Source organism: Phascolarctos cinereus, unplaced genomic scaffold (genome assembly GCF_003287225.1).
Source record: "Phascolarctos cinereus isolate Bilbo 61053 unplaced genomic scaffold, phaCin_HiC Scaffold_2;HRSCAF=192, whole genome shotgun sequence".
In the NCBI taxonomy this organism is placed as follows: Eukaryota; Metazoa; Chordata; class Mammalia; order Diprotodontia; family Phascolarctidae; genus Phascolarctos; species Phascolarctos cinereus.
Window position 1 is genome coordinate 207688471 of NW_027555625.1, and position 20918 is coordinate 207709388.

Here is a 20918-nt window from a genome sequence, read left to right on the forward strand (position 1 = left end):
CCCCACAGAGACATAGCCTTATAACACCAACTAATTAATCTTGAGGGAAGCTCCAAGCATTAAGACTGCCTCAGAATCCTTTAGTCCTCTAAACAGTTGCACATGTTCACACCCTCCACAGAGAGAAGCTTTCAAAAGTCCCAAACAAAGGCTCATCTTCAAATTGACTGGGGAATTCCCTTGACTCTACACTTACTGTACCTAAACTTTGTATCCATCCCAGCACCTATCATGGTGCTCCAAAAACGGTAAGGGCTTAATAAATGGTAAATTCAATTCAGCAAGGATTAAATACACACTATTACAGGTTTCTAAGGACAGAAAGACAAAAAAGAAATAGTCCCTGCCCTCAGGAGAGCTTCTATTTGTTAAGAAAGAAGGAAGGAAGAAAGGAAGGAAGGAAGGAAAAATGGAAGGAAAGATGGGGAAGGGAAGAAGAGAAGTGGAGAAGGCAGGTTTAATGAATACACCCTAGAGAACTGGGGTTTTTTTTTAGTCAAAAGGAAAAGTAAAGTGGGGTTGCTGTGTGTTAATAGGATGTTCCCCTTCTACCCCATCTAATTTTTTCAGGGGCTTTCCTTCCACAAGCAGAACTGCAAAGTATCCGACTTTATCCCCTCACCAATGGTTTACATGTCTTTGTTGTAGCAGCTGAAGCTATCTACTTCCTCTTCCTAGCCTATTATATGGGCATTCAGGTAAGATTGGGCACATACCATGCAAAAAGGCCTGAAGCTAAAACAGCCCAGAGTGAAGGGTTGGGTGTCCAGTTTCCTGGCAAGAAAGGCTGGGAGGGGTAAGCAAGTCTGACATCTCATTGTGGGTTCTTAGAAACACTAAGGAAGGGGAGGGAAAAAAGGGGTCTCATGGTAAAAGAAGGTCATCCATCACTTTCCTTTAGAACTGACCATGTTGATGGACTCAGTAGGGTTGGCTCAAGACAGATTTGGTGTCAGCTCCTAACTCCCATCATAACCTGTCCCACCCTTTTGGTATCTCCATACTCTAACTTCCAGTATCCATTGTCTTTACTTATCCTCAAGGCTTCTCAGAGCCTCCTGTTGCTACTACCTTTCCAAGTCTACCTTCCTAGAGTAACTCCTTGAGCTCCTGAACTTTCCTGGACTCCTTTTACCCATCCCAGGACTTCTTCATTTATGACCACTGGTCTCTACCAGTCTAACAAACTGGTCCAGATAATATCAGTATGGTATTAGGGAAAGAACTCAGGACTTCAAATCATAAAACCTGATCTGGTTTAAGACCTGCAGCTCTCTAGCTGAATGAACTTAGATGAGTCACAACCTCTCTGAGTCTCAGTTTCCACATATGTAAAATGGATAAAATGGACCTGTAGTTTCATTGGTATAGGGAACTTCCAGATGAGAAAACCCCTTCTACCAATTCCTTCTCTGGTACTGAAGTGGTCCTAGAGAGTTACCCAGAGCACTGAGAGCTTAGATGACTTGCCCACAATCACACAGACAGTATGTGTCAGAGATGAGACTACATGAGATGTCTTCTCGACTTCAAGGAAAGCACTCCATCTACTCTGCTTCTCATGTAAAATAGGAATAGCAAGACTAACACCTACCTCACAGAGTTGTCTTGCTTTGTAAGCCTTAGGGAGCTATGGAAATGGAGCTTATGTGGAATCATAGAATTGTAGAGTTGGAAAGGACCTCAGAGTTCATCTGATCAAACCTATAACTGCAGCAGTAGTACCCTTTACAAGATGTCCAACAAAATGTTCAACTACTTGAGCACCATTTATGAGGGCAAATTCAATGGCTATGGATAGATAGTGTTAAAAATGATTCCTCTTGGTAATCTGTGTCTTGGAGACTCAGAGTTCTACCCTGCCAGCCTTCTGTCCAAAGTTGTTCAGAAGGACATCTCTGATAATGAGATTGCACTGAATCTTCTTATCTTGGTCAAACTCCAACTTAGGCCTGAACTGATTTTATCTTACTCAGGTTTGAGTGGAGACAGATTCCCAGGACTGGGGGGTGGTATTTCCTTTGATGGCAGGCGATATTGGCCCCTGTGGACTAAGTGATCTAAAGCACATACTCAAGACCTCATTTTAATATGACCTACCTCCTAGTGTGTTGACCAATCACAGTTGATTGGCACCCCCTTTGGAACACCTACTCTTCGAAAGACATATAAGGCTGTACCCCCAAAATCCCAAACTGAGCCAGTTTTGAATTGGCCCCCTTAGGAGGCCCAGTTTGGGACTGATTTCCCATGCAATGCATGTCAAACCAGCTTGAGAGAAATTAAACCATAGAACATACACTCTAATTTCATTGTCTCTTTCTTAGATAATAAATTGGGGTTCATAGGGCTTGGGGTTCACATTAAGTAGATAGAGTAAACATGTATTAAGCACATGCATCAGGCCCTGTGCTAAGCATAGGGGATATAACAGAAACAAATCAGACAGTCTCTACTCTCAAGGATCTTACAATCTAATAGAAGATTTCACATAAAGGTAAGCTGGAAAATGGAAAGAGGAAGGCAGGATAGGCCATGGTGACATGTCCCAGAGATGAATGGGGAGTAAGGTGAAGACCTGGATCCAAGAAAGATAAGGAGAAAGCCAACCCATCAGAATGTAGGGTGGTTCCAGGGGAAGAGGCCAAATTTTCCATGGGGAGAAGTTGCGAATAAAGGCCAGAATAGAGATGGCCTGACCCGCAAATGGCCCAGGAATAGCTCTTGAACAGTTCTGATGCTTAGAAAGTTTGTTCCTACAGCCAGCTAAAATCTGGTACAAGCTACTCAAACAGTTTTCAACAAGGTGGGGGCTCTACCTACTTCATAAATGTGTTTACTCTTCCAGGGAACATTGGATTGTATTACAGGGGCCTTCTGGAGATGGCAACTTCACCCCAAAGGAACAATCTAATCAGAACAAAGGAACAAGAAAACCCAGATGTGATTTTTATTTATACACAATTTAACTTTGAGGTTTTTAATCCAGAAATCAATATTTCCTCTAAGGCTAAGCAAATAATACTTCTCAGATAATAGAACATGACCCAGAACAAATCTCAGCTTGATTGATAATCACAGCCACATTTTATATAATGAGGAGTAGCCCTTGGAAACACATACAGCTTCATATGTGAACCTCCCAATCATCGCAGGGAAGGAATAGAAGGCAGACATAATTATCAGAATAGAAACAAAAATTCAAAATGCAGTGAACAGCAAGGCTAAGTGGAGAAATGTAGGAAAGACAGAGGAACAAAAACCCCTAAGTGGAACTCACATAAGGCTCTTCAGTTGCCTTGATCCTTAGTTATAAATTCTTTCCTTTATTCTGTATATATGGCTGGCAACAAAGCAGTACCTGCCTTTGAGCCACACCAACTGTCCCAAAGGACAGTTACAAAGAAAGTGGGGATGTTTAGCTTAGGAGAAGCTGAGAGGGCAGAGAGGAACATGATAGCTATATTCAAGCATTTGAAGTCCTAGCATACAGTAGATGTATTACACCTGTTTTGCTTGTCCTCAGAGGATAGAACTTGGAATGTTATTTCTGTCTTTCTTTTTGAAGCATGTTGTATTTTTCCTTATTGTTGTCATGCTGAAATTTAACCATGTGTCCAAGAGAGTTGAATCTTCTTGAGTTTTTTTTCCTTATTGTGGTCCTATGGATTCTATTTGTATTTGTCACTTTTTAAAAAATCTTGGAAATTTTCTTGAATGACTACTTGGAATATAATGTTTTGGTTTTTTTATTTTTTCATTTACTTTTATTTTTTTATAAACTTTTAGTAATCAACAAACTCCAATATTCAAAATAGAACAAAAAAGAAGTTTGCATAGATAATCGAAAGCTTTTATGATGTACCATTTTTTAAAGTGTATATCAAATTTAACAGTTTTTTCCCCTGCATTTTCTGGGGCTTCAGTAATACTGAGTTCACTGTGCCTCAATTTATTCTCCAGGCCTGTCACTTCAATCTGAATATTTTCCAGTTCTTTCAATAATGCAGTCATTTTCTAAGAGTGCTTTTCCAGTTGGTCTGCACTGACTGCAATTTTGTTTTCTTCTGTAGTACAACTGGTATTGGTTGTTTCTATCGATTTTTTCAGGTTTCCTATTACAGGCTCTATATTGCTCATTTTTCTTCATTAGTTCTTTCCATTCCTCCCATTTCCCTCTTTATTTATTTTTGCATGACTTAATTCTAGCTATCATGCTGAAAAGACTTCAGATCCCTCCTCCTATCTTGGTACTTCTCTGCTGCTATAGCATCCTCTGTCTACTTATTAGTGGTATGGCCTTGGGCAATTTATTTAGTCTCTCTGAGCCTCTTCTTCTTCCCTCTACAAAATGAGACAGCTGGCCTAGTTTGTCTCTAAGGTCCTTTCTAGCTCTATTCTAAGTTCCCTTCAGGATCTGAAGTTCTATGATTCTGTAAAGTCCTCCTAAGTTTTAATATTGGTCAAGATTTTAACTCAGTTGGAAGCCATTCTTGGCTAAGAATGCTGGAAATTGGTTTCCCTCTGTCCTAATCTAGCTCATTCTTCATGCTAAGTCACATTCTATTTTTTCATCCTACTCCTCAGTCCCTTTGGGAAGGTGAAATTACGTTTCTTCAGGATGTAAAGATTATTGTTTTTTTCCCTGGAAAAGATGGGCCTGGCTCAAAATTGTAGGAATATCCATTCTGTCTCAGGGCCTTGCATACACAGGAAGGCCCCAGATGCCCTTAAATGTAATGTTTTAATTTCACAGCCCTGAACCTTACTGATGTGGACAGTGGCATGGTACTATCTGACTGTACTTTTAATGAGGCACTAGTCTGTTGTGGCAGCAGTGCATCCATAATGGGGTCCCAGTTTCATCTTGGAAATCCAGGGAATATCTTAGCCTTCTGGTCCTACTCTTTGGCTTCCCATGGACCACAAACTTTTCTCCTATAATTAATGTCTAGGACAATATCCCAGAGCTGGGGGAAAAGTCCTACCCCAGTCTTGTAGGCCTAAGAGGCATTAGATTGATCTGAATAGCAGACTGCCAAAAATGTATGTACAGTATTGAAGGATACACAGGATCAGGTAGAAATCAGGAGCCTTACAATCCATTCCTACTAGTCCTGAAAATGGCAGGCCATTCAGCACTACCAGTCCTTAGTCTTAGCTTCCTGCACTTCCAGGCATGCTATGGGTCCACACTGATAAAGTACATGACAACTCTGACCCAGAGCTGAGCCAGCTTGCTCCCATTAATTGTTCACTTCTGTTGTAGTCTCACTGGAGGATAATTTATCCATGAGGGCAGCATCACCTAGTCCAGATTTTTTTGACAATCTCAACTGAGATTGCTCATTTTCCAAAACTTCACTGTGTCCCCCAGGATTTCATGATTCCTAAAGAACAGGAATGAATAGTCTTTTGGGTTCCAGGGGAAGGCATCCTGAGCTTTTGGAGCAGACATATTGGGGCCGTACTATACTTCAGGCTCAAACTCCTTGTCTTGCAGGGTCGGCTCATGAAGAGTCAGAAATGGAGCTATTTCCGAAGTAAATGGAACCTGTTAGAACTAGCCATCATCCTTATCAGCTGGAGTGCTTTATCAGTGTTTGTGAAGAGGACTGTCCTGGGGGCCAGAGATGTCAAGTACTACTTGACCCACAAGGACAAGTAATGATAGCTCCATCTCTTAGTAATCCTTTCTCTAATCCCCTCTACTTTCCAAATTCTCCATTAGAAGGCTAGGTCCCTAGAAGTGTCTACTACTTCTCCCCTCAAAGTTCTAGGGGACTCTGAGGGGTTGGGGGTTTCTAGTTCTGTTAATTATAAGCTCCCAGTGATGTGCTCTCAATCGACTATCTCAATTGGAATAATATTTATTAATGTGGTATAGTAAAAAAAAAAAAAGTTGGTACAAAAATAAAAGTCTGGGGGAACAGCTAGGTGGCACAATGGATAGAGCACCGGCCCTGAAGTCAGGAGGACCTGAGTTCAAATCCGGCCTCAGATCAAACACTTAACACTTACTAGCTGTGTGACCCTGGGCAAGTTACTTAACCCCAATTGCCTAAAAAAAAAAATAATAAAATAAAAAAATAAAAGTCTGGGACATATTCTGCACACAAATCCTTGGGAAAAGGAGGCTCAATCATAATGGGCTTTCTGTGCTTAGATTAGTTGGGGTAGGGATACAAAATTCAAAAAGGCAAATTTAGGCTGAATATCAGTAAAATTTCCTTAATAATTAGAATTTTGTAAAAGTTGAATGTGCTGCCTCAAGAAATGCATTTCAGTGGAGATCTTCAAGTGGACACTAGATGACCACTTGGCTCTATCCTACTGAGGATTTCTCTTATGTGGGGACTGAATTAAAATGGCCTCTAAGATCCCTTGCAATTCTCAAAATCTATTATTCTGTGATATGTTCTAAGATGTCTTCCAACTTTGATATTCTGTAAGTCTTTGATTCAAATGGGATATTCATGATAATGTTGCTGTTGAAAATGGTTGATACAAAAATCTAAAGTACAGGATTATAGATTTGGAGCTAAAAGGGACCTCAGGGGCTCATTTTACAGAAGAGGAAACTGAGGCCCAGTGAAATTAAATTATTTGCCCAAGGTCTCAAAGATAGTAAGTGACAGAGGCAGGTTTGAATCCAGTTCTTTAACTCTCAGGTCAATATGTTTTCCATCACATCACACTGCTTCTATAGCAGTTGACAGTAGTTGATAGTTGTATCAACATATTTGAGACTAAGAATTTGTTACCTTCTGTAGTATTGAGAAAGCGGGCGCTCAAATAGGAAGCAATTAATGCATGTTTGTTGACTGACTGGATACAACGCTTTGTGACCAAAGGAAGAAAATTATGCCTGATCTCTGAAATGACTCTCATTGATAGTGTTGCCATTTACAGGAAATAATACATCAGTAGAAAAAGCCTGGGAAGTTGGAGTCTGTTCCCGGTTTGGGTTTTGTTTTGTTTTTAATTCAGTGAGCTAAGACTCCTGCTGATGAGGAGAGGAGAGATAAGGCCAATTCCACTGTGACCAAAAAACAATCAGAAGACTGAAAGGATTATTGTACTGCAGGGAAGCCCCAGAGGAGATTAGAAAATATAAATTGGTAGTGAACTCAGTCCATTGTAGGACTTCCTCTCGCAGTGTTCTGTAACTTGAGAGCAGGAACAAAGAAGGCAGATGGTGGGGGTGACAGAGGACTGAGGACTGGCAAGACAGGAACAGTAGGACAAGGGAACAATGGATGCGAGCATATTAGCTGAAAATGTTCAACTACAGGGTCAAGACTGTGAAGGTAGGTAAGTAAGGTCAGGAGACGCATGATGGATTTAGAGAATAGAGAACAAAGGGGCTGGAGGCTGTGGTAAGATAAAGAGTATAGTTAGGAGAAGTGAGACCTAGAGAAGAAAGTCATGGAAAGATGGGAGAAGACAATCAGAGAGACGAATTGAATAGCTTAAAGTCGGGGAGGTTGGCCAGTATGTGTGATACCAATTAGAGTGAGAGCTCTTTGAAGGCAGGCTCTAGCTTCCTTTTGTATTAGCATACCCAGCACCTAGCAGTGTCTGGCGCCTAGTAGGTTCTCAATAAATGTTTGATGGTTGATTAATTAATGCAAGTATAAATGGAGGATATGGTTCTCCCCCTCCCCACCAAAGCTGATGAAGTCACAGAAAGCAAAGAGGAGAAGAAAGAGGTATGAGAGCATTCATGAGTTTAGCAGCTATCAATGTGTGAAGGTCCCTTTACAAAGAGTGAAAACGTCTCTCTGAGTGAACCAAAAGGAGCAATATGATTGTCTGGGGCTAAAAATGGGTCAGGTCCCTGAGGCCTTTAAATCCTGCCAGATTGAGTGACTGTTGCTGATTTACGCTCTGGGCAAGGTTTCTGTGTGGATAGGGGAAAGTGATTTTCCCTTTTAGCCTTCATCAGCCATGGCATCTGGCAGTAGAATTGCACAGCAGATACCCCATCTCACAGTGGGAGAATCACTTGTAGAGAGTTTGAGGCAGGTTCCCTACCCCTGGTTTGAGGCATAGTTGAGGCAGCAGAGACACACTGATAGACTCAAATACAAAGAAGCAGTCACTAGAGGGAGGAGAAGAGGCTTTGAGGAGTGGGACCTCTGACAGGAAAAAAAAAAGTATTTCTAGCAATAAAGAATCAATCAATGAAGAGCAGACTCTGGGAGCCCAGCCTAGCAACTCAGCCAGTAGAGATACTGTGCCCAAGGGAGAGCTTTGTGAGGATACCACTAGGAGAGAAAGGACTTCTAGGCCCCGAAGGACAAGCATAGTGAAGAGCTTTAATGCCCTTCCTAGATGAGTGCCTCACTACCATGGTATTGTGTATACACATTAATCCTGTGGATGATATGTGTATTAGTGAGAAAGCTTGCCCCAGGTTTATGGGAGAAATGCTTTGTGGTTACTGTTCTTACTAAGCTATCTTAGAAAATCCCTTTGCTAAGAGCTAACTATTTCTTTGGCTTATTATTAGCAAACAAGTAGAGACTTGGGGCAGCAAGGTGCTGCAGCAGATAGAGCCCAAGGCCTGGAGTCAGGAGGACATGAGTTCAAATTCAGCCTCAGATACTTATTAGATATGTGACCCTAGGCAAGTCACTTAACCCTGTCTGCCTCAGTTCCTCATCTGTAAAATGAACTGGAGAAGGAAATGGGAAACCACTCCAATATCTTTGCCAAGAAAACCCCAAATGGTGTCATAAAGAGTTGGACATGATTGAACAATAAGTTATTGCGTACCTTATTTTTTTGGTTCTACTTATTCTACTCTGCATTACCTTATACAAATCTCTCCATGTTTCTCTAAGTGTCTCATAACCAACATTTCTTACTATCCAAGAACATTCCATTAATTTTATATATGACAGCTTTTTCTGGCCATTTCCATATCACTGAGTGGGTACCCACTCGGTTTCCAGTTCTTCTTTTCTACCTTTGGCATCCTTGAGCTGAATGACCAATAGTGAAATGGCTGAGTCAATGGGTATGTGCATATAGCTTAGTCACTTTTCTTTATAATTCCTAATCAGAATACTTGTTTACAACTTCATCAATAAAATTAATCAATATCTACACTTTTTACCAAACAAATATATCTAGTTCCATTTGCCTTCAGGATGGGCCCAGCAAATTCAGTCTGCATTAATTAATTCAGTCTACCTGGCATGATGCTGAGGACTGGGCATTTACAAAGCTATATTAAAGAATTGTAGAATCTCAGAGTTAGAGGGGGCCTTAGAAAGGCCAGCCAGTTCAATATGCACCTTCCCAGGAATCCTCTCCACAACTTTTCCAGCATTAAGCATGAAGGTTAATTAAGCTCAGTCTTCAGAACAATTATCATAGTCTGGTAGCTCAGCTATCTACCTAGAGTCATGCCCTCTAGCCACAGTGAGGAAGGAAACAAGCATTTTTTAAGCACCTACTGTGTGTGCCAGGCCCAGTGCTAAACTCTTTATGAATATCTCATTTGAACCTCATGACAACCCTGGGAAGTAGGTGCTACTATTATCCTTATTTTACAGTTAAGGAAACTGAGGCAGAGAGAGGTTAAGTGACTTGCTCAAGGTCACACAGCTTAAGTGTCTAAGGCCTAATTTGAACTGGAGTCTTCCTGACTCTAGGCCCAGTGCTCTATCCACTGTGTCACCTGCCTACTGCCTCACATCATTTACACAGGCTGGGGACAGAAGGGACTGAGCCTCTGAGCCCCATTGATCTTGGCCTTCTAACCAGGGCTCCCCCTTTGTTCTTCTAGGGCTGTCAGCTTTGGAGAAACAGCCAGTGCAGATGCAGTTCTGGGTTATCTGATTGCAATCCTGGTGCTCCTGTCCACTGTGAAATTGTGGCATCTGCTCAGGCTGAACCCCAAGCTAAACGTGCTCACGTCTACCCTGCGCAGAGCCTGGGGAGACATCTCTGGATTCATCATTGTGATTGCTATCATGTTCCTAGCCTACTCAATAGCCGTGAGTATTGTCCTCCTAAAAAGTCCGATCTCCCCATCAGAAACGTATGACTATTCCCTGTCAGGGTTCATTGCTAGGGCCAAGAGGAGCTGTGCACAAGAAGCAGAGGAGCTAGTCAAAGCTGAAAGCAATGGGCTCTTTGATTTAGTGTAATTAAGGCCTAAAAGGGAGGGCCCAGTGACTGAACTAGAGATGCTGGAGATGCTGGAGACATAAGGGAGCAGGAGGCAGAGACCAAGGGGATGAGGGCAGCTCACTGACGCCTCACGGGAACTGGAACCAGCACCCCCAATGCAAAGTCTAGAAAGAGATACAGCCAAGGATATTACTAGGGAGCCTCAGACATGATAGTCTTGAGGCCATGGCAAGAAGCAGGAGCCCAAAATGATCTTGGACTCCCAAATCTTTGCTTCAAGACAGCTCACCTAGATCCAGGGAGATGGCTGCTCCTAGAGAAAGCAGGTGCTTTAGTGGGAGGGAAGGGGTCCTGCTCAGGTGAGTCTGATTGGTTTCCCACCCCTGGGTCCCAGGCAAAGAAACATTGGTCATCTAGGAAAGGAAATCGGAAGTTTCTAGCCTAGAATACTAGCCTAGCAGCTAGGTGGCACAGTGGATAAAGCACAGGGCTTGGAGTCAGGAAAACTTGAGTTCAATTCCAGCCTCAGACACTTACTAGCTGTATGACCCTGGACTAGTCACTTAACCTTGTTTACCTCAGTTTCCTCATCTATAAAATGAGCAAGGAAGGAAATGGCAAACCACTCTAATATCTTTGCCAAGAAACCCCAAATGGGGTCACAAAGAGTTGGACATGACTGAAATGACTAAACAACAACAAAAAGCCTAGAAGATTTCAGAGATATGGAGTTCAAGAGAAAGGTGGAAGGCAGAAGGGGTTGGTTGAGGAGGCATGGCTAGGTAATAGATGGGCCTATTGAAAAGGAGAGACTAACAAAAAATCAGGAATTTTTCCAAACTATTGCACTCCATCTATACAGGGTCTTGGAAAGCTGTAAGTGTCTCCTTCGTCACAGAGGCTAGGAAATCTATGTATGTTTCCATCTTTACAGGCCTAAGAAACCCAAGAATAAAGATACTTCTCCCAGTGGTGGGACAATGATATTAATGACTCCTAATTTTATATGCACTTAAAGGTTTTTAGTGTCATCTTCACAGCAGACCTGTGACGTAGAGAATGGAAAGGATGATGAGCCCAGGATAGGTAGAAACTATTATTTTCTAACTAGGCTGTTAGTTTAATTCAATATAACCCCAATGGCATCCTTCCAGAGAGACAACCTATTAAATAAACCACTATTCCAAGGTCCAAGAGCAAAGCAAAGGGAAAAGGTATTAGCTCATGGAGCAAGTCCATGAGGTTTTGTTTTACCTGCCCAATATAATTCAGTAAATATTTATTAAGTACTTACTAAGTTCAAGGAACTATTCTAAGTGGGCTGACTATATCCTGAGATGTGACAATGACCACCCTGGTAGCTAGTATCCAAATATGCTTCCTACTCTCCAGGAAACTTTCTTTTTTAAATTTAATTTAAAAAAATTTGTTCTCAATTACACGTGAAAATAATTTTTAATGTTCCCTTTTTTTTTTTAAACAAGGCAGTTGGGATTAAATGACTTGCCCAGAGTCACACAGCTAGTGTCAAGTGTCAGATGTAAACTCAGGTCTTCCTGACTCCAAGGCCAGTGCTCTATCCACTGTGACATCTAGCTAACCCAACATTCATTTTTTAAAATTTTGAGTTCCAGGGCAGCTAGTGGCATAGTAGATAGAGTAAGGGATCTTAGAGTCAGAAGGATCTGAGTTCAAATCCGGCCTCAGACATTTACTAGCTGGCTGATCCTGGGCAAGTCATTTAACCCTGATTGCCTCCAAAACCAAAAAAAAAAAAAGGGAGGGGGAAGAAAAGAAAAAAAATTGAATTCTAAATTCTCTCCCTCACTCCCTTTTCTTCCCCCTCCTCAAGAAGGCAAGTAATTTACTATAGATTATACATGTGCAGGCAGCAAAACATATTCAGGAAACTTCCAATTCAACAGACTATGAATGTCATCAGAAACTCTGATTCCAATCCAGCCTCAGATGCTTATTAGCTATGTGAACCTGGACAAGTCACTTTATCTCTGCCTCAGTTTCCTGAACTGTAAGTTTATGGTCTGGATCAAATGAGATCATATGTGTAAATAAATTAGCATAACACCTTGCACATAGTAGGTGCTTAGTAAATGTTTGTTTCCTTACCTCCATTGAAGAATTTACGAAATGCGTGTTCACTCCAGCCTATTCCCACTTCTCGTAATATGAAAGATTGTGGACCATTTTTTTCAGCATTGGCAAAGCATTCTGGTTGCTTTGCAAAGCAATTGCAAAGGTTGAGCTGTGCAAAGGAAGTAGCAAGTGTGATAAACATAGGAGCCACTCAATTAATGTTTATTGAATGAATCAATCAACTGAATAATGCCTTATATTCAAATCCTACCTCAGCTGCTTCCTACCTGTGTTACTTTAGGCAAGCCGCTTAGCTCTTCAGGGCCACACATTCATGAAATGAGAGAGAGAGAGACACTTGCTCTAGATCTAATGATCACAGGATTTAGAGTTGGCAAAGACTTTGAATGTTATCTAGTCTTATTCCCAATTTTACCAGTGAGAAAAATGAGGCCCAGTCCAAGATCACATAGCATGCTGAGGCAAGATTTAAATCCAGCTCATAGTCAATGATTCATTCATTCAGTAAACATTGACTGAGTACCTATTGTGACCTCCTTGGGGACTGGGACCTTGTTTTTGCTTTTCTTTATATCCCCAGCCCTTTGTATAGTGCCTACCACATAGTATGCACTTAATAAATACTTGACTGACTTGCTATATTTATTGCTCATAGCAAACCTGGATTTGAGCTCAGGTTGTCTGGTTCAAACCCCACTATTCCTTCTCCTCTGTCCTTCCTTACCACCATGGCTAGATGATATCTAACTTGAATGACAAACAGTGAGCTAGCACGCTGCAGGGAACAGGATCCGTCTTGGTTAGTACCACTCATCTTTTGCCTGATGGTAATACGTAAGTTCCCTTTCTTTGGCAGACAAACTTGATATTTGGCTGGAAGCTTGATTCCTACAAAACCCTTTTTGATGCAGCAGAAACAATGGTCAGCCTGCAACTGGGGATCTTCAACTATGAAGAGGTAACCATAGCTGTTGACCCCTTGGTTTCTTTCCCAGAGGATGGCATAAAGGGTTAAGGGACGTGGTACAACAGGAAGCACATGCCACTCAAAGGTGTTTCATCATCTGTGTCCCAGAAAGCTGCTGGGTCATTGTGCAGAGGGCATAATATGCTTGGCAAAGATGGCAGAGCAAGCCCAGCTAGACTGAGAGACTTGTACATTGATTATCATAGAGTATCTCAGTGGCACACTGGGCAGAGAAGCCAGAGGTCAGATGTTCAGGTGTCCCTGTCTTTATGCACCGGAAAACATACCATTGTTGTCTGGTTCATTCCTGAAAACAGCCAGATTAAATCTCCCTCCTCTTCCCATACCTCCTACCCCAACCTTTGTTCCCTCATGCCTTCCTCATTTTGTTCATTCCCAGAGAAGAGGCTAAGTGGGCCTCCTCCCAGAGATTGTTCTCAGACCTGGGCAGGAAGAGAGCTATCCAACCCTCTTATTTCATGAGAAAAATGAGGTACAGAGAGAGGAAAAGACTTGCTTATAGTGTCCTCTTAAAAAGAGGGCACCGTGACAATATTTTGCCCTTTCCACTTCCCAGGTAGCAGCTCTATAGGTTGTCCTGAGTAAGCACTAGCCTGCTTCCCTAAAGTTGGAGCTAGAGATGATCCTTTGGACTGCTGGGCCAGCTTTCTATTCGGGGGGACCCCTTGCAGATGGATCCACTAGCATTCACTTGGATTCTATTTGTTTTAGGTCTTGGATTCTAATCCTATTTTGGGCTCTTTCTTGATTGGTTCCTGCATCATTTTTATGACGTTTGTGGTATTGAATCTGTTCATTTCTGTCATCCTTGTTGCCTTTAGTGAGGAACAAAAATACCACCAGGTAAACTAATCTATTAGATTGTAATCCATTGAATTGTAAGTTCTTTGATGGCAGGGACTGTCTTTTGCTTCTTTTTGTAACCCTACTGCTTAGCACGGCACCTGGCACAAAGTAGGTACCTAATAAATGTTTATTGATTGACTGCATGATTAAGCTTTTTGAAGTCAATGTGCAGATAAATGAGGCCCAATCCAGAGTGGTGAACAATATGTTATCGGGAGGACAAGTCGGCTCACTCTTGGTCTAGTCTAACTGCCTCTTCTGGCAGTGGTGCCAGCCCCCTCCAGGGAAGCAGGGAATAGCCTGTTCAGGTCCATCATTTATTCTCTCCTGCATATAAATTCAGGCTAAGAAGAGAGTCATGCTCTCCATATTTTTCCCCAATATATGTTTAGAATGGCTATTTGCTGAGAGGGGGCCTTTTGCTCTTGTATAAATCTACACAGAGCTTTAAGAGATGGCTAGGTAGTACATGCAACCAGAGGAAGAGGGCTAGATTTGAAGTCAGGGCAGACCTAAGTTCAAATTCCACCTTACAGGCTGTGTGGCCCTGGGTGAGTCACTTATTTCACTTCTCTTGTCCTCCTTTTCTTCATTTGTAAAATGGGGATAATAATAGCACCTACCTCAAAAGGTTGTGGTGAGGATCAAATGAGATTCCATATGTACAGTGCTTTGCCATTTTTAAAATGCTGTCTGAATGCCACCTATCATCATTATAATTCTGTCAGTTTGGGGAGCCTGTAGAGTCCAGCTATGGAATGTTAGAGAGGAAACAATCATAACAAGAGCACAGCAACTGGGCCAGCCCAGGGTGACAAAATTTAGAGGGATGCTGATGACACTTTCAGGCTTTTGGCAGCATAGAAACAACTGAGCTCAATACCTAGAACAAAAGAATAATTTAGTGTCCTCTCTGCTCTGACAGCTACTCCCCAGGTGAGCTCCCAGCAATTTCCTGAGGTCACCATCCCCCCTACCCCAACTGAATTGAAAAAGCATGTCTTGCCACTTTGACAGGGCATGTTTTGTACTGCTAACCCCAGGTATAAAAACTGCTAGATTTGAGGGGAAACATTCCTCGGGGTCTGTGCTCACCTTTTTTTTGGGGGGGGAAGATAGGTTTTTAAGGTTTAGTAGCTGAAAAGGTATTCATGAGAATTTGATTCTGGTTTTTTTACAATTCTCTGTATCCAGCTTTATCTCAGGATCATTGGTTGACATAGAGGTAACCTACTCCATGCTACTCCTGTTACAACTTAAAGGTATTTTATTAGACAGAATAATATTACTAGAAGGAGGAAAGTTACCCTGGAAAGAAATGGGCTAATGATACTAATCTCAGGCACAAGCTAAGGAGGCTTTTGCCAGCTTTGGTCGTCCATGCAGTCATCAACCTCTTAGGCTACATTGTCAAGCTGATCTGGCTGGAAAAATATTTACTAAAGTGGAACTTTTGATAAGTATCCAGGCCTTCCTCTTCAGGTCCATGGGGAAGCACTAGTACAACCAATGCAACACAATACAAAGGGCATTTATCTAGTCTCTACTGTGCAGAGAGCACTGTGCTAAGCACCTGAGGGGAATCCAAGTTTACTTAAAACATGGTCCCAACTGTCAAGCAAGGTACCGTTTAGTAAGAGGGCTAAGACACAAAAGATAGTCAATTAAAATAAGCAATATTATACCTAAGTCCATTAGAGAAGTGTAAGAACAGTACTATGTGAGACCTAAGAGGAAAGGTTGTTGTTACTGACCAGGGAGATCAAGGAAAGCTTTGTGGGAGAGAGGGCATCGGAGTTAGAAGGATCTCAATGGTCATCAAGACCAACTCATAACCAAAAAGGTGTCCCTGTTATAACCTACCCACCCTCTGCTTAAAGACTTCACTGAGGTCAAACCCACTACCTCCCCAAGCAGCCCATTCTGCTTTTGGATAGTTTTAATTGTTGGGAAATTTTTCCTGACATGAAACCTGAATCTTCCTCTCCATAGCTTCTCCCTATTACTCCTGGTTCTGTTCCCTGGCTCCATGCAGAACGAGTCTGTTCCTTTTAGTACTTTACAGTTATTCAGATGCTTAAAGACAGCTAGCTGTCCTGTGCCTGCTGAGGGTTATTTGTAAAGCACTTAGCATAGTGCCCAGCACATAGGAGTAACTTAATAAATGCTTGTTTCCTTCCAAGCCCTTGGGTTTAATGGGAAAGAAGAGAGAAGTCACGAGAGATATGGAATAACATGAGCAAAGGGTGCGTTTGTTGTTCACATCGGTAAGAACAGAGCTCGTGTAATGGGCAGTATAATGAAGTGAAGCCAGAAAAGTAGGCTGACACCGGGCAGGGCTTTGAATGCCAGGTAAAAGGATTCTGACCTTTACTTAGGTATCAATAGGGAATCGCTGGAAGGTTTTGAGCTAAGGACTGACTTGACTGCATCTATGTGTAAGAAAGTACAGAATGTTTCCATTTGTCCATTATGTAAGTAAAGAGAAAATGCTAAACAAGGAGGGGAAGATCAAGAGGCTGTCTTGTTAACTGCTCAAGCAGGTTGTTTCTATAGAGGTATGGTCACCAAAGGCCAGGGTTCAGGCTATAGTTCTGAACAGTTAAAAACTCAAGCCTATTTGTTTACCTAGGAATGACCAGGCCTTCAGAGAGTGTCATGCTTACCAAACTCAAAGGGGGTTTTTTGACAAAGTAAAAACCATCTACCTATTTTTATTGAAGGGCATATCACACGAGAACCTGTTTTTTTCAATGTCATTCCTCCTGCTTATGAAGCCCTTCACAGGATGACTCCAGTCTCCCCTTGAAGTCTTGTTGTATATTATTCCCCTTTATGTGCTGTATATAGCATTAATCAACCTTTCAATAAGCATTTATTAAGCAATTAACATGTGCCAGGCTAGTTGCTGGGGTACAATTTTTTTTTTTAAAGGAGAAGGCCAAATTATTCTACTTGCAGTTCTTAGAACCCATGGCTCCATCTCTCACCTCTGTATCTTTACCCAGGCTGGAATCTCTATTGTACTTCAAGGTTCAGATTGTGTACCATCACCTAGGGGAAAAATTTCCAGATCTTCCTAATTATTAGTGCCTTTTCCCTCCTCCCTAAATTATTATGTATATACTTATCTGTACATATGTTCTATCATCCTAGTAGAATTTTAGCTCCTTGAGGGTAGGGACAGGTAGTTTTTGTCTTTGTATTTCCAGTGCCCAACACAATGCCTTCAGTCAGTCAATCAATCAATATTTATTAAGAGCCAGGCACTGTGTTACAAGCTAGGAATACAAAAAGAAGCAAAAGACAATCCCTACCTTCAAAGGAGCTTACATTCTAATGGGGGATATAACAGGCAAACAAATATGTACAAACATGCTCTATACAGGATAAAAAAAAATAATTTAGAGAGTGAAGGCACTAGAATTAAGAGGGGTTGGGAAAGGCTTCCCATAGAAGATGGAATTTTAGTTGAGCTTTAGGGAAGCCAAGGAAGCCTGAAGGCATTAATGAGGAGGGAGAGCATTCCAGGCATGGGGGACATCCAGAGAAAAAGACTGGGGCTGAGGCATGGAGTATCTTGTTCCAAGAGATGGAATGTCTGTTTGAGGAATAGACAGGAGGCTAGAGTTAATGAATCTGTATGTGGCAGAGTGTGGCAGGTGTAAGAAGATTGAAAAGGTAGGAAGGGACTAGGTTATGATGGGCTTTAAGCAAACCCTTCAAACAGAGGATTTTGTATTTGATCCTAGAGGCAACAGAGAGCCACAGGAATTTACTGAGTGGGAGAGAGGAGTTGTATGTGACATGGTTTGACTGGCACTTCAGTGAAATCGCTTTGGTGGATAGAGGATAGGTTATGATGGGGTGAGCTCAGAGATCTCCCCCGCCCCACCTTCACCCCAAAGGGAATCTGGCTACCATTTGTCTACAGACCCCAGCTCCTTATCTCCCTTTGGAAGCCTTAGACTACACCTTTTGACCTTACTACGATGCCTTCCAGCTCCCTCCATTACAGGCCCCATAAAACACTTTTTAACTTTCAGGTTTCTTATTGACTCCCCTTATCTTCCTTTGACAAATGCCTTCCCCTTCCCCCATTAGTTATTCCCATTGTTTATGCAGACCTCCCCAATTAGAATCCTTACCTAGACCCTTTTCCCAGCCCCATCCTCTGGCCACCCAAAGTGATTTTATTGTATTTAAGATCCACCCTGGCCCCCATTCAGATGCTGAGAATCTCTCGTGCCCCAAAGGCTGAGCTTTTCTCATGCGGGCCGGTCCTTACTAGTGTCACCTGGCCTATGCAACTTATCACTAATAAACTTTTCCTCTGGCCAAAGAAGATTTGAGTTGAATTCATTCATCAGGGCCCAGTACTGATTTTGGGTTTGCAGCACCCCAAAAGTCCTAGACCTCTTCAGGTTAGAGAAGGGAGAGACTCAAGGAAGGCAGACCCACCAGCAGGCTATTGCAATAGACCAATTGTGCAGTGATGAGGGCCTTCACGTGTATGGTGGCCGTATCAGAGGACAAGAGGGGGTATATTAGAGAAATGTTGCAAAAGTGACATCAACAGGCCTTGGCAACAGATTGGATATGGGGAGTGAGAAATAGTGATGAGTTAAGGATGACTTCTAGGTTGGGAGTCTGAAGGACTGGGAGGATGGTACCACCCCTAACAATAATAGGGAAGTTAGGAGGCAGGGAGGATTTTGGGGGGTTTGGGGGGCAGGGGACAGGGGCAGCCTTTTGACTGAGTCCAAGTTTTCCAAAACAAATCCTTTTATTAAGGGAACTTGTTCTGTGAAGTTTGGATTCAGTAAAAGGGCTGCTCTTGAGGACCTAGAGGGCCATATGTGGCCTTGGGGCCACAAGTTTCCCACCCCTGGTTTAGGGGGAAAGATAACGAGTTCTAGACATGTTCAATTTAAGATTTCTATTGGACATCCAGTTCAAGATGTCTGAAAAGCAGTTGGAGATGAAAAATTGGAGGTCAGCAGAGAAGTTAGGGTAGGATAGGTAGATTAGAGAAACATCAGCATAGCGATAGTAATTAAATCCATGGAAGCTGATGAGATCACCAAGTGAAGTATTAAATAGAGGGAGAAGAGAAAAGGGCCCAGGACAGAACCCTGAGGAACATCTACAGTTAGAAGGTTGTGATTTGGATGAGGATCTAGCAAAGGAGATTGAGAAAGAGCAGTCTGATAGGTAGGAGGAGAACCAGGAGAGAGAGAGGTGTTCAGAAAACCTAAGAAGAGAAGAGTATCAGGAAGAAGAGGGAGATCAGTGTCAAAGGCTGCTGAGAAGGCAAAGAGAATAAGGATGGAGAAAAGGTTGTTGGAGATGTGCCTTGCACACAATGGGCACTCCATACAAGTAAGATCCAATTAGTGCTAACAATGAATTCCATAAAGTATATTCAAATTCACGATGTTTGAAGGTACATATAATTATGTAAAAAGTGACCATTGGTTCCAGCCCAAGGGAAGTATACAGTGCTAATGTGAATACTGTGACCATTTCATGGGGGTTCATTGTTTGCACTAATTGGAACCTGGCTGTACATGCCTGTTGAACTGAATTACATTTCACCTTTCTGGGCTTCAGTCTCTCCATCTACAAAATGAAGCAGTTCAACTAGATGTTCTGTAAGGCCTCTTCCAGTTCTAAATCCTACGATTACATTCATCTCACCTCTCCTCTCTCCTCTCTGAGGTGGCAGAGGGGAGAGGTGAGCAGTGGGAGCAAGTGGCGTGGGTATGGCATATCAAGGTGAGGAAGGCACCATAGTCTAACAAGGCCAGCCAAAAATTGTCCAGATGACTGTGTTCCAAGTAGTTTGAAAACTTCATTAACAAGTGATAGTTTAAAGCTACTTCTCCGAATGCCACCAACCTGAGGTTTCTAGGCTTCTAGGCTTCTGTGTATTTAGAATTTTAGACTTTGCCAAGTGGGGCTCTTTGACAAATTTGTTTCCCCTTTTTCTCCCTATAGCCTTCTGAGGAGGAAGAGATTGTTGATTTGCTCTTGATGAAAATCTTCAGTTTCCTTGGCATTAAATGCAAGAAGAGTGAGAATATCATGACTTCTGGTACCAGCCAGCTTGGAACTGCCCAGGAAGATGACAGGGTTTAAACTCACTGCTGTTCTCATGGGTGGTGGTATAGACAGTGTCCAGGTACTACAAAGACTTGGGTCTATGCAGGAAATGATTTACTCATTATGAAGTCTTATGTATTCATTTGGGATGGTAACATGACATAATGGAAATAATACTTTCTGACTGTGAATCAGAAAGACCTACTTAGATTGTGAACTCCTCCAGAGCAGAATGTCTTTGTAGCCTCAGAACAGCAGCCTCACATATAGTAGGTGCTTAATAAATGCTTGTAGACTAACTGAATACTGCCTCATGCATTTACTAGCTGTGTGACCCATAGCAAATCACTTAACCTTTCTGAGCCTCAATTTCCTTATCTGGAAAATGGGGATGATAATATCCATAAGCACTCATCTTTACAGGGTTATTGTGAGAGTCAGATGAGAAAATATATATGAAGTGTTTTGCAAGCCTTAAAACATATCAGTTGTTATTTCCTGTTTTCTACCATGTAAGCCCAGGAAGGAAAAATAATTAGTGACCTTGAAAAGTTCTGTTTCTCTGTATTTTTTCCTATTTTTCCTGTGCTGGTTGTATTTTTTTCTATTTTCTGTAACTTTATAGTAAAGTATTTAATAAAAAATGTCTGCTGTCAGAAACGTGTTCCTACAGAGCAATTGTTTATCTGGTTGATCATCCTTTAAACCTTTCTGGTCA

General features: G+C 42.0%; 1 protein-coding gene across 1 annotated transcript in view; it reads left to right on the forward strand.

Annotated features, from left to right (window-relative positions):
* Window positions 1–20854, forward strand: part of LOC110212636 (polycystin-1-like protein 2) — a 98380-nt gene extending 77526 nt beyond the window's left edge. Inside the window, exons 28-33 of the mRNA XM_020992655.2 lie at window positions 571–698; window positions 5504–5664; window positions 9800–10010; window positions 13118–13219; window positions 13961–14092; window positions 20096–20854. Coding sequence (XP_020848314.2) covers window positions 571–698; window positions 5504–5664; window positions 9800–10010; window positions 13118–13219; window positions 13961–14092; window positions 20096–20236 — 875 coding nt within the window. The 3' untranslated portion in view covers window positions 20237–20854. The remainder of the gene's footprint in view (window positions 1–570; window positions 699–5503; window positions 5665–9799; window positions 10011–13117; window positions 13220–13960; window positions 14093–20095) is intronic.
* The last annotated feature ends 64 nt before the right edge of the window (window positions 20855–20918 follow it).